We start from the raw sequence: 14,465 nt of genomic DNA, 5'->3' as shown, positions 1-14,465 counted from the left end.
GTGAAATTTTGATATGTCAAAACAGTTATTACTGCGATTCACTCCATGTAAATTTTCAACTGCAAAAATGAAGTAAAAATTTGAATTTCTAAATATCATCGCTAATATTTCTTCTAAAATTAACTATTAATGCAAGTAATTTGTCTTATAGAATTAACGATTCTATAATTGATCAGAAAAACTGCAGAATTTAGGAACACAAACACAAGGAAATCTGCAGATGCTGGAATTTCAAGCAACACACATAAAAATTGCTAGTAAACGCACTAGCCAGGCAGCATCTATAGGAAGAGGTACAGTCGACATTTCAGGCCAAGACGTCTTGGCCCGAAATGTCGAATTTAGGAAATATGTATTTTTTTAAACTATGCATGCTCTTTTACAGGCAAGCATGGGTAATCAAGCTGCCACAAAAATAATACATTTTTTAAATGTTTACAATTTCCTTTTTGATATCATTCATGTTTATGAAATTTAATTCCCTTACTAAAAGTACTTTATATTCTATCCCCTATATCTTTAAAAATAAAATCAATGATTAAAGTCATCTTCAAACCTTCTAAGAACAAGTAGTTTAAAATGAAAAATAGGTTTTACTCACCTCCAGATGTTTAGTTGCCTCTTCATTTCTGGACACAAGCATGAGTTTTGTACGAATGCTACGCAAGTGCATATCACTAAGGATGCTAACTCTCTTCACTGTAGCCTCTTTGGTGGACTGGATTTAACAAAAAAAACATCCTTTGCATTGATTTAAAAGATTGAACAACAGATCTTCCACTCCTTCCTTACAAACTTTTTAAATCAGAGAACTTTAAATTGGACATTGCCTCTCTAAGCATTAATGTATACAAGTATTCCTTGATTTACAAAAATCAGTTATTTATAGGAAGAAGTCAAGTTTGCAAAACTAAACTGAAAATGTCATTACCCATTAGTTTCAATCTTTAAATTATGGTTGCATTCTTGAGCTCAATAATCTGTTAACAAAAACTAATTGCTTAAAAATGCATCAATAGAAGTACCCATACCACTTACAAGTATAAATTTTTTAAAAATATAAAAAACATGTATCCTGTTATCAAGAGAAACGTGCAACAAAGATATTGATAGGCTGGACATCCATCTTATGGGACAATATAGAACTAAGTCAGTAGAAACAAAATCTTTAAGCTAGCAGTAATAGTGACTTTGTATGTCAAGGTAGCGACAAGAGAATTAAGAGGCAGAAAAGGCACAAACATTTAAATGATGGTGGCACCAGCAAGAAGTTTGATAGAGTCCGTGATGTTGATTCCAAAGGTTCTGATTGGCTGGATGGTATTTCTGGTTGGCTGATGAAAGCAGCTTAAAGATGTCAGAACTGTCTCCTTTTGCATTTGATAAAAGTTTCGTAATGGAAATGCAATGCATCATCCATCATGTAGTCACATCTGATGCTATACTCTATAGATTGAATGATCATCTTTCAGAATGGATACTGTTATCTTGACAAAGTAGAATACCTCAAAGCTTTGTCAAATCAAGCTATTCTAGAAATGATGGTGTTATGTCAGTAACTTCCTGTTCTACTTGACCCATTTAGATCCCCATTTGGGAGTTCATTGCCATGCAATTCTAGTAACTTTTCCACATCATCCTAGCTTACTTCATCAAATCCAATTTCATTTCCCAATGTCTCTGTATCTTTTGAGATTTTTCCAAGTCCATTGGCCCATACCAGTTGTACCATAATTTCTTTGTTGCACCATTCAGTAATGCATTGGTTGCACTACCCTGAAACATTACGACAGTGTGCCACTTTCAAATTTTCTAAATAGATTGCCCTTGTCATTCAACTGCATGCTGCAAGTAGTAAGCATTGAACAAGGCAATCTTGGTGCATAGGTTGAAACAACAGTGTTCTGTGGCTAAAAGACTACATTAGCACCTTACTCAGTGCTCAGTATATATTCCCAAGAATACCTGCACTGAAAATAGGCATTAATTGACTGAGGTACTGTAGCAAGAACCAGAAGCACGAAGTCTCACTCTCTTCTAATGATCTTGTAGCCATGAAATGTCCAGGGCTCAGTGTGAAAATGATGCTTGTGAAGTCTGGTGTTGAGTAGTGTAGAACATGTGGTGGAGCTGCTCAGCAGAGACCCAGGGATCAAACTACATCTCACTGAACACTGACAGTGCAGGCCATTAATAGAACTGTCAGCAACTACCCTGTATGTTGACAGACCGTCTGAATACAACATAAACATTAACTAGTAGAGCACAGGAACAGGCCCTTTGGCCCACAATACTGTGCCAAACTAATGACATCAGCAATCAAATGCTAAAATAAACTAATCCTTTCTGCCTACACGACGACTATCTTTCCATTTCTTGCACACACATGCCACTCTAAGAGCCTCTTGAACACTCCCACCAGATTTCCCTCCACCTCTACCCCAGGCAGTGCACTTCAGACTCCTACAACTAAGTAAAGCCTTGCTCTACACATCTAATTAGAACTCCCTCCTCCCCACCTTTTCACCTTAATTATATGCTCCCTGGTAAGAAATTTCAACCCTGGGAAAAAGATAACAGCTGTCTATGCCCCTCCAATCTTATAAGCCTGCATATCTCCCACCAGGCTCTGCCACTCCAGAGAAAGCAACCAAAGTTTGTCTAGCCTTTCATTATAGCAAAGCACTCTAATCCAGGCAGCATCCTAGTAAATCTCTTCTGTACCATCTTCAAAGTCTCTACATCCTTCCTACAAAGGGACAACCAGAAATGAATTCAATTCTCCAGATGCAGCCTAAAGTTTTTTTAAAACTATAACAAAACCTCCTGACTCCCGAATTCAGTTCCTTAGCTAGTAAAGACAAGCATTCTATATGCCGTCTTTATCACGCCTACGATCAATGAATAAAATTTCACCACTGCCTACAAGGAGTTGGTATATTCTCCCCATGACCACGTGGACTTCTTCCAGTGCTCCAGTTTCCTCCCACATTCCGAAGGTGTATGGGTTAGTAGTTTAATTGGTCACATGGGCGTAATTGGGCAGCACAGGCAAATTGGGCTGAAATAGCCTATGACCGTGCTGCAATCTCTAAATAAAATAAATAAAACCGGTGAGGCCACTTTCAGGAAGCTATAGACTTGGACCCCAATAGCCTCTATACATCAAAGGGTTTTATCCCTTCACACTTATTAAGAAATATGGCATAGAATAAGCCCTTCGAGCTGCACTGCCAGGTAACCCACCGATTTAATCCTAACCTGATTTACAATGTCTAGTTAACCTACTAAATGGTATGTCTTTGGACTATGGGAGGAAACCCATGCAAATTTGTGATCCCCAAAAGTTCAACACTTCACATTTGGCCAGGTTAAACCCCACCTGCCATTTCTCCACTCATACCTGCAACTAATCTACATTTCCTTTGCCAGTTTTCTATGCTATATACAGCAATCTTCATATCATCTGTAAACTTACTAAACCACCCATCCTCCTACTGCTGCCGCAAAACAAATTTCATCACAGATCAGTGGCATAAAAGTATTTGGGAAACCCTACTCTACAGTTTATCTCACTGTCTGGATATAATGTAATGGAAGAGCTGCTTCCCTTCTCTGTTTAGCTCCATGCCCCCACCCCCCCGTCCCCTACCCAGATACTCCTTATGGCAACAAGCTCCACTGCCGAGCCCATTACCACTGAAAAGCTATAGGGTGGAGAGTGCCGCTCACCCAGAGGACAAGACAGTCGCTCAATCATGTTAAAGAGGAAGTGATGTAGGAGAACACAAGATCTGGACAGTCTGGTTTCATTATCTGAACCTTTGATGCAGGAACACCAATAACAAGCAGACATGGGCAACGTTCCCAGATTTATTTATTTATTTAACAGCTGCTGGGACTGAAAACTGTGCAGCATTTTATATTGACATTATAAAAACAAAATTCTATCTGCATGGCAACAAAGACTATATGCATGGGAACATTTCAATTACTGCCTGGCTGTGCACCTGTACATGTTAGAAGGAACAGTGAACAAAGGCTAAGGCCAGGTTCCTGGTGCAACACCAGTCAGGCAAAAAGGGTCACTTGATTCTGACAGCCACATTCTCAATCTTAATCAGATCTTTAAAGCACTATGAATGATGAGCAAGTAGCAGGGTATACTTTGCACAATATTGTTCAATGGGGGCCAAGGAAGAAAGAGAACTAAGCTGATATAATCTTGGAATAGTACAGTCATCCACACTTTTTGTTACATTACCACACCACTGAAGATTGAATTGTTGTGTTTTGAGTGGTAGATGAAGAGACGCTTCAGCCACAAGTGCAAGACAATTTTAAGTTACAGTATCTTCAAGCCTGGAGCAGCTTCTTCCCTCTAAATCAGGGCTTCCCAATCTTTTTTATGCCATGGACCTCTACCACTAACCGAGGGGTTCACAGACCACAGGTTGGGAACCCCCTGCTCTAAATGAATGCACAAAGAGCAATCTCTTTCAAAACACCCCACCTTGTGTTTAGGAGAGAAGCTAACTTTCTTGATTTACAATTCAGTTTGATTGTAAAAGCTTTCAACCCTGTGGTAACTACACCTGCTGCCTTCCCCACAAGATGCATACTAATACAATTACTACACACATCAGACATTCAAAAAAAATCAGTAAAGACCGGTTTGAACACATCAGCGTTTTGAGAAACAGCATCAGCCTTCACATTCAAGTCTTGCATTATTCTCTTGTAGCAAAGATATGTAATCTAAATAATATTTAACATTAAAAATTTGTAAATCAAGGAGTTTTATTAATTTATAGTTTCAAGTTGCTTTTCTCTGTCAATAAGAATCCCCAGCCATCAAATTAAATGCTACCATTACAAAGCATATGAATCTTTAGTGCACTTAGAATGTCAAACTGTCCCCATCTCACAGTACTCAAACTGCACAACTGTCAATGAACGCGTAGAATTCCGATAATTAATCTCCACAAAATAAATTGAGCAATTTCCACATGGGTTATCAGAGCTAAGTTATATTCCACCCACAATGATGTTTTAAAGGATTGCTATAACTAGTGACAAAACTGAGACAATTGCAAAAATACACAATTTGCACATTCAAGTCCAAATTTTATTTTTGTAAAAAAGCAAATATTCTTCCAACCTAACTTCTATTAATGAATATATTTGCCTATTTATTAATCTTTACTTCAAATCAAAACTACTGAAATTGAAATACTTTTAAAATTTATAACATCCAAGGACATAATAAGTGGAAGTGAGATAGCCAATGAGCTTCGAGACAACTCAACCTTTCAATGAAATGAATGTCCCTGCTGCATTGCTCCATGACTCTAATCCTTTATCTGAATTCAAGCTCTGTAATTCTCCAAATCCCTTGATATCTAATGTTCAAGGTCTCAAGCCTTAAACGTACTTAGTAGCAAGGATCCTCATCTCAATGGAGATGAGAACTTCAAAGGTTCACAGCCCTGAATGAAGAAACTTCTCATCACACTCAGTAAGAACCAATTTCTCTTCCAAAGATTACGACAAGCCTCCTAAAACACAGAAATAGTCTTTCAACATCCATCCTGCTAGTTACAAGAATTTCCAAGATCATTTTTCTCAATTAAGTTGAAATTTTCTCTTCACATTTGTCCTTTAGAGATGTGCTCCATCCCCATAAAACTAAGAGAACGCTTCCTAAGATAGCAGAAACCAAATCTAGAGATAGTATTAAAACTGTAATCTCAAAGCCCTATTATGATTGCAAAACACTTGAGATTGATTATGTGCTTGGTTCTTACCAAAACCAACAACTGACCAGTGTCAGCATTATAGAAAACGCAGTCTGCCTCAGTTGCCTTCTTAAAATCTTTATGTGCATTTTCATATGCACAGCTGCATAAAATAAAAGAAGAGTGTCAAATCTAGATGAAATACTTCAATACACAATTGACTGACAGGCTAAAATATTCCAGTAAATTCTGCTTTAAAAATACAGAAATTACATTAATAATAAAGCCCTGAAAATGCTAACCTTGATGGAGGACAGAATCAAACAGCACTGATGCAATACAGTCTACCACATTTGTGGCACACAATAATTTTCTCAATTGCTTTGCAAATCTTCCACCACCACCTCTCCTAGCCACGTATTCCAGATCATACTTCATGTATAAATATGGCACTCACCTTCCCCCATTCTTTTTTTTCCATTCTGGCTCCCCTCTTACCCCTTTTCTATTCACCTGCCTGTCACTTCCCTCCACCACCCCCTTCTCTCACCTGCCTTTCACTTCCCTCCACCTTCCCTTTCTCCCATGGTCCACTCTCCACTCCTATCAGATTCCTTCTTCAGCCCTTTACCTTTTCCACCCAACACCTCCAAGCTTCTCACTTCATCCCCCTTTTCCCACCCACCTACTCCCCCACTCACCATCTCCTTCCACTCCCAACTTCTTATTCTAGCTTCTTCCCCTTCCTTTCTAGTTCTGATGAAGGGTCTCATCCCTAAAACTTCGACTTGTTATTCCTTTCCATAGATGCTGCCTGACATGCTGAGTTCCTTCAGTATTTTGTGCATGGTACTCCAGTCTGTCAATTATCTTGTCTTTGACTGCCAATTTCAATGCTAAAGGGAAAGTTTGCTTGCGCATCTTCACAATTTCATAATCTTGAATTCCTGCCACCCTCCTTCCCCCAACCTCTCACCCATTAAACATCCTTTGCGTTCCCTGTCTCAGGTACTCCAATTTCATTACTCTTTCCACATCACTAAAGATCATTGGCCTGCACATCCTCCTGATATCTCCAATGTACTAAATAAAATCTGGAAATAATACTGTAGCCAAAGGCAACCAGCAAATAGTAATAATTGAGCCACAATTTAAATAAATGCATTTTCTACTTTCATTTATAAAGTATTACCAACCTTTCCCGGCACCTAAAATTTGTATACAAGATTATCGCAGGTCTCCATATTGGACTTGTTTTAAAAATATGCCATTTAGTTTATACAACACACACAAAATGCTGAAGGAATTCAGCAGGCCAGCAACATCTATGGAGAAGAGTGCAGTCGGTGTTTCAGGCCAAAACCCTTCAGTAGGACTGGAGAAAAAAAAGATGAGCAGTAGATTTAAAAGGTGTGGGGCAGGTGATAGGTGATAGGATCATAGGTGCCAGTGAAGTGGCCTCCCAACTGTGTCAGGTCTCACCGATATACAGGAGGACACACCAGGAGCACTGGACACTGAGAGAAGAAGCGGGATCTTCCAGTGACCACCCATTGGAATGGGAAGTGGAATTAAAATATGTCTATCCATGACAATAGACAATAGGTGCAGGAGCAGGCCATTCGGCCCTTCGAGCCAGCACCACCATTCACTGTGATCATGGCTGATCATCCACAATCAGTACCCCATTCCTGCCTTCTCCCTATATCCCTTGACTCCACTATCTTTAAGAGCTCTAACTCTTCCTTGAAAGCATCCAGAGAATTGGCCTCCACTGCCTTCTGAGGCAAAGCATTCCACAGATCCACAACTCTCTGGGTGAAAAAGTTTTTCCTCAACTCCATTCTAAATAGCCTACCCCTTATTCTTAAACTGTGGCCTCTGGTTCTGGACTTCCCCAACATCGGGAACATGTTTCCTGCCTCTGGCGTGTCCAATCCCTTATTAATCTTATGTTTCAATCAGATTCCCTCTCATCCTTCTAAATTCCAGTCGCTCCAATCTTTCAACATATGACAGTCCCGTCATCCCGGGAATTAACCTCGTGAACCTACGCTGCACTCCCTCAATAGCAAGAATGTCCTTCCTCAAATTTGGAGACCAAAACTGCACACAACACTCCAGGTGTGGTCTCACCAGGGCCCTGTACAGCTGCGGAAGGACCTCTTTGCTCCTATACTCCTTTTTCTGAAGGGGAGTTGCAACATGCCATTAGCTTTCTTCACTGCATGCTTACTTTCAGTGACTGATGAACAAGGACACCTAGATCTCGTTGTACTTCCCCTTTTCCTAACTTGACACCATTCAGATAGTAATCTGCCTTCCTGTCCTTGCCACCAGTGGATAACCTCACATTTATCCACATTAAACTGCACCTGCCCACTCACCCAACCTGTCCAAGTCACCCTGCATTCTCATAACATTCTCCTCACATTTCACACTGCCACCCAGCTTTGTCTCATCTGCAAATCTGCTAATGTTACTTTTAACCCCTTCATCTAAATCATTAATGTATATTGTAAATAGCTGCCGTCCCAGCACCGAGCCTTGCCACTAGTCACTGCCTGCCATTCTAAAAGGGACCCGTTAATCCCTACTTTCTGATTCCTGTCTGCCAACCAATTTTCTATTCATGTCAGTACCCTACTCCCAATACCATGTGCTCCAATTTTGCCCACTAATCTCCTATGTGGGACCTTATCAAAGGCTTTCTGAAAGTCCAAGTACACTACGTCCATTGGCTCTCCCTTGTCCATTTTCATAGTTACATACTCAAAAAATTCCAGAAGATTAGTCAAGCATGATTTCCCCTTCGTAAATCCATGATGACTCGGACTGATCCTGTTACTGCTATCCAAATGTGCTGCTATTTCATCTTTTATAATTGACTCCAGCATCTTCCCCACCACTGATGTCAGGCTAACTGGTCTATAATTCCCTGTTTTCTCTCTCCCTCCTTTCTTAAGAAGTGGGATAACATTAGCCACCCTCCAATCCACAAGAACTGATCCTGAATCTACATAACATTGGAAAATGATTACCAACGCGTCCACGATTTCTAGAGCCACCTCCTTTAAGTAGCTAGGGATGCAGACCTGGGGATTTATCAGCCTTCAGTCCCATCAGTCTATCCAACACCATTTTCTGCCTAATAACCTCCTCTACCGTCACGATGAAGCCACACTCAGGTTGAAGGAACACCACCTTATATTCCATCTGGGTAGCTTCCAACCTGATGGCGTGAACAATTTCTCGAATTTCCAATAATGCCCCCCCCTTCTCCATTCCCCATCCCCTTTCCCTCTCTCACCATATCTCTTTGCCTGGCCATCAACACCTTCTGGTGCTCCTCCCCCTTTTTCTTTCTTCTATGGCCTTCCGTCCTCTCCTATTATACTCCTCTTTCTCCAGCCCTGTATCTCTTTCACCAATCAACTTCCCAGCTCTTTACTTCACCCCTCCCCCTCCAGATTTCACCTATCACCTTGTCCTTCTCCCTCCCTGCCCCCAACTTTTAAATCTTCTACTCACCTTTTTTTTTCCCCTCCAGTCCTGCTGAAGGGTTTCGCCTGAAACGTCAATTGTACTCTTTTCCATAGATGTTGCCAGGCCTGCTGAGTTCCCTGACCATTTTGTTTGTATTTGAATTTCTAGTATCTACAGATTTTCTCGTTTGTTATTTAGTTTATTTGTATTTTCCCAAAGATGTGTAACTTTTGCAATAATTTCCAAGTGCCTTACACCTGCCCACTTTAATGTGTTTGTCTTCCTGAACTCTGGCTATTTTTGTCACGTCTATTGGTGCAAACTAGAACACAAGGACATCCTTACACAGTGGTTGTCTGATGTTCTTAATCTGGTCAGATGTTGTTTATCCATTTTGAAATACCATGCGTTAAGAATGACAAATAGCTGAGCCACCTCCACCATGATACTGAAGAAAAAGCAATCTACATATTTTAAACAAAGATGGTTAAGGTATACAAGTGTACAAATCTTTTACTTACGCTTCCCTTAAATCATCTGGAACATCAACTGTGCACTTAAAGAACGTGTTCTTTGTAATTGCCTTACTTGGATTCACTAGACGCAATCGTTCAAAAGTAACAATTTCATTGTAGGTTGCATCGCAGGCAGCATACTCAATGACATAAAACTACATAAACACAAAATGTCAAACTTTACTACAAAACCCAATTTTACATACAAAGTGCTTTCAAAAAATTTTGTTTAAAAATTGCAAAAGCCAACACATTTACCAGCTTTAAAAAATGGTCAGTATGAAGGCTAGAATATATTTTAAACATCAAAATACATTAAAGTACTTAAACAATCCAACTTTTCATCAGTAGATGTACAAGTTTCAATGATCCAAAAAAATGAAGGACTAAGTGGGAAGGAAGAGTTAGACTGATCTTAGAATTAGTTAAGTCAGCACAACACTATGGACCAAAGGGATTGTACTGTAACGTTCTATAAAAACTACTGCTTCAAAGTAATCAGCCAGATCAGATTTATCCTGACTTTTAAAAATATACAAGAAGGACATAGCTAAACAATTCTCCTTATTGTCAGGAAGGTGCTGTACTGTAAATATAGTATACCAGAACAACTTGGCTAGAAAAACAGCTAATTCTAGAACAAAATTCCTTGGTATAATAAAGATATTGTCTCATATTAAAACCTTTGCTTTATCCAGTGCAAACCAGACTGGCTTCTATGAGGGGAGGCCATGATGGATCATCCACTCTACACTTCCTGCTAAATATGGTTGTGAATACTTCTGCCTTAAGTACTAGTGTTGCATCCTGCCATGATTAAGGACAAGGATGTTTGTGGAGCCACCTTGTGGTTAAGTATTTAATGCTCCAACATTGATCATAAGTAAATGCAGCAAGACTACATAACTTTAATCTACTAATTGGTGAATAGATCACGTGGCATGCTGTTTAGCACAATGTCCTGTATTGTAATTTCATTTCATTATTAAGTGTACCTGGTGCTGCTCCAACAAAAGAGAGATCAGAGATGCCACACATTTGAACCATTTCACAATTTGGAAAAAAAATTAAATTCAAACGTAATGGATATGAATTAATTACCTCAAATTTCTCATTACAATGATATGCTTCTGTATTATTTATGCTGCTATTTATTTCACTTACAGTTTAAATTACTCCTCTTCAAAAGGTGTTCATAACTGTATGCCATATTGTATCATGGCTTAATTAAAGCTTTATTACTGCCTCTGGCTTAAATATTGAAAAACCACACCAACAGTATAATTTGCAATGTATTACTGCGGCAGAAAAAAACAAAACCAATTATCCAGTTACTTTTTTCCACTTACATCTCCTTTCATCATCCGAACCTTAGCAAGCCACCAACCACAGGGCTCATGTTCATTTGCTCTCGAGTAAACCTTAGAGGGATAAAGGCAAAATAAAAGCAGTTGGTGTTTCATATAAACTTTAAATTCTGATACTACATTCGGTATTCACTCAAAAGCTATTGCTAAAATTGTATTGCTCAAATCTGCAAAACTGAAACTCACTTTAAGTATAAAGAATACTAGATACAATGATGCAAAGCTAGGCATAATTTTCACAATCTTGAAATTTGATACAGGTTTCCCCCGCTATCCGAAGGTAGAGCGTTCCTATGAATGTCGTAAAGTGAATAAGCAATTACCATTTATTTATATGGGGAAAAATCTTTGAGCATTCCCAGACCCAAAAAAACCTACAAAATCATGCCAAATAACACATAAAATCTAAAATAACTGTAACATATAGTAAAAGCAGGAATATGATAAATACACAGTCTATATAAAGTAGAAATACTTTTCTGCAGCACTGTCTAGCGCAGCGAAAATCTCGCGGAAGTGCTCTCAGCAGGAACACTGTCTCCAGTAACCTTTAACCTATAAAGCTGCCAAATCATACCAAATAACACATAAAAATACACAGCCTATATAAAGTACAAATAATGTATGTACAGTGTAGTTTCACTTACCAGAATCGGGAAGACTCCAATAAATTGCAGTTTCGACACAGTTAAACACCTGCTTATACGAATAACCACCTGATGCAAACGGCAATCGCCTCTGATCTGGGCCGACATTTACGTGCCGAGTGGCACCTAATTAATTAGCTTGGTTATATCGGCTTTTTTCTTAAAAGATGTGCTGGGTACGTTCCGACTACCGCTGCACCACTGCATTCTTCACAGTAATGTATTAGTCCGCAGCCCGGAGGTTGGGGACCACTGCTTAAACTATGAAGCTGCCCTCGCCTCAGAAACTGATCAAACCACCCATGACTACCTTTAAATTCCACTTTCACAACACTTTCATCACCATCGTCCAGTGCTTTCTGTTTCAGCTTATTAAAAAGACTGACTGATTTCTCCTCAAGTATAAGGAAACTTAACAGAACACCATGCTTTGTACACCCATCAATCCACTCAAGCAATAGACTTTCTATTTTATCCAATATTGGATACCAACTAAGAGAGACCACTTTGCTACGAGGAGAACCAACAGTAACATAGGCAGCTTTCAAAATTCTCTCTCTGCGTATAAATAGTGCGAATGGTGGACACGGGCAAGATCAACGTGCGGACAATGTCCTTACTTCATTCACCATGATCAAAACGCTTAATTATGTCTAGTTTTACACCCTTACGAGCTCTTTTATGCTTTTCCGATACCTTAGAACTCACCTTGCTAACGGATGCACAAAATAAATCGAGATAAAGAACGTGTTTAAGCAATGTCAGCGGGAATGCAGTTCCAGGGGAGGAGCTTGGCTGATCAGGCGCGCGCTGCCTTTTTTCGTAACAGTGAAAACACCTTCTGTTAGCGAAAACACGTAACTAATGTAGGTCCTTCATAACAGCGAGGTGTCATAAAGTGAACATTCGGAAAACGGGGGACACCTGTACATCTTAAACAGCCCATATAGAACAAACAATAGACCTTCAACTTGAAAAGCTAAGACCTTTAAAAAGATCTGTTACAAATGAACATTTGCCCCTTTTCCAACCACACCCATTCAGCACCTTCAACTCTTTCCTGACTCCACCCACACAATTCATCTTCAGGCTGCCTTCCCTACCCATCCTCCCACCACCATTCCAAAATCTTTCCCTTTCCTTTTTACATTTCCCATTATCACCACCTTTATTTATCAGATTCTAGCCGTGGCAGCCCTGTGTCACTGCTTACTTCTCTCCAGTAGCCATCTCCAACTTTTGGACTCCCCTCCTTCCACCCCACTCAACCTGCATTTTTACTGCCGTCTCATCTTCCTTCATCCATCGTTCACTTGCCATAGCCTCTCAACTACATAAGTTGATTAAAATGTTCAGCCACATGGCAATCAACCTTTCATTAATAAAAACCACATTAGCTGAGCAGATTCACATTACCCTTCATAAAAATGTTTTAAAATTCAGTGCTATACAAAATGTTTTCAGAAATAACATTTTTATATGTCAAGATGCTTATTTTACCAATATAGACATTCAAGGTTAGTCACAGACAGGGCAGCCAAAAGTGGAACATTTACAATACTGAGGCAAGTCTTGGGTACAAATATGAAGCTAACGTGCCTAAGGCTTTTGCATCGTACTGCATTTGTCAAGTTTGTAAATCAGGCTTGAGCAAAGGATGTCGGGAATGGCGAGGGTGAAGCACTGCAAGAGTGGTATGGAACAGGTGACAGAGGAGTACCAGGGGCAGGTGGTGGGGTGCAGATATACCCAACCCTGAAACACCAGACAAAGTAATTTGATTCCAAGCAACTGGTTTATTGATCATGACAGAATGTCTCTGGTGCTTCCCACTCTCAAACTATGATTCCCCTTTCCCTGCCCCCTTCCCACTTTCAGTCCACAATTGAGATCCATATCAGAATCAAGATTTATCATCACTCACATAAATCTTCCTCCAAGAGGACCACAACTTTGTGTGGTTTGGAGGTTTGCATGCCCCAATAACCCATAGAACTATGTTGACTGTAGTTAGAGCTTTATACGTTGGCTCTTGGTAGCATCACCCATGCTAAACAAGTCAAAGAGTACGGCCAGACTAAGAGTAGCTCACTGGTCCTGCAGGTTCAGGATTTCATCTCAGGACTACCAACCCTGACTAGTAAAATAAAATTCCAAGTGTGAGTTGGTTCATTTTGATAGGTCAAATATGACAGCAGAATATAGTAATAATGGCAAGACTCTTGGCAGTGTGGAGGATCAGAGATATCTTGGGGTCCAAGTCCATAGGACACGCAAAGCTGCTGAGCAGATTGACTCTGTGGTTAAGGCGGCATACGGTGCATTGGCATTCATCAATCGTGGGATTGAGTTTAAGAGCCGAGAGGTAATGTTACAGCTATATAGGACCCTGGCCAGATCCCACTTGGGAGAACTGTGCTCAGTTCTGGTCACCTCAGTGCAGGAAGGATGTGGAAACTATAGAAAGGGTGCAGAGGAGATTTACAAGGATGTTGCCTGGATTGGGGGAGCATGCCTTATGAGAGTAGGTTGAGTGAACTCAGCCTTTTCTCCTTGGAGAGGCGGAGGATGAGAGGGGATATGATAGAGTTGTATAAGGTGATGAGAGGCATTGATTGTGTGGATAGTCAGAGGCTTTTACCCAGGTCTGAAATGGCTAACACGAGAGGGCACAGTTTTAAGGTGCTTGGAAGTAGGTACAGAGAAGATGTC

The 14,465-nt window shown here is 40.0% G+C and overlaps 1 protein-coding gene across 2 annotated transcripts in view; it reads right to left on the bottom strand.

Annotated features, from left to right (window-relative positions):
• The window catches only part of fxr1 (FMR1 autosomal homolog 1), a 71,614-nt gene that overhangs the window by 40,176 nt on the left and 16,973 nt on the right, over positions 1-14,465 (bottom strand). For both annotated transcript variants that reach the window (XM_063045655.1, XM_063045657.1), the window contains exons 4-7: positions 11,089-11,160; positions 9,746-9,894; positions 5,808-5,901; positions 602-718 (exon numbers count right to left, since the gene is read on the bottom strand). In XM_063045655.1, coding sequence (XP_062901725.1) covers positions 602-718; positions 5,808-5,901; positions 9,746-9,894; positions 11,089-11,160 — 432 coding nt within the window. The remainder of the gene's footprint in view (positions 1-601; positions 719-5,807; positions 5,902-9,745; positions 9,895-11,088; positions 11,161-14,465) is intronic.

This window comes from Mobula hypostoma, chromosome 4 (assembly GCF_963921235.1).
Source record: "Mobula hypostoma chromosome 4, sMobHyp1.1, whole genome shotgun sequence".
Classification (NCBI taxonomy): Eukaryota; Metazoa; Chordata; class Chondrichthyes; order Myliobatiformes; family Myliobatidae; genus Mobula; species Mobula hypostoma.
This window is presented reverse-complemented; position numbering and strand designations above follow the sequence as displayed.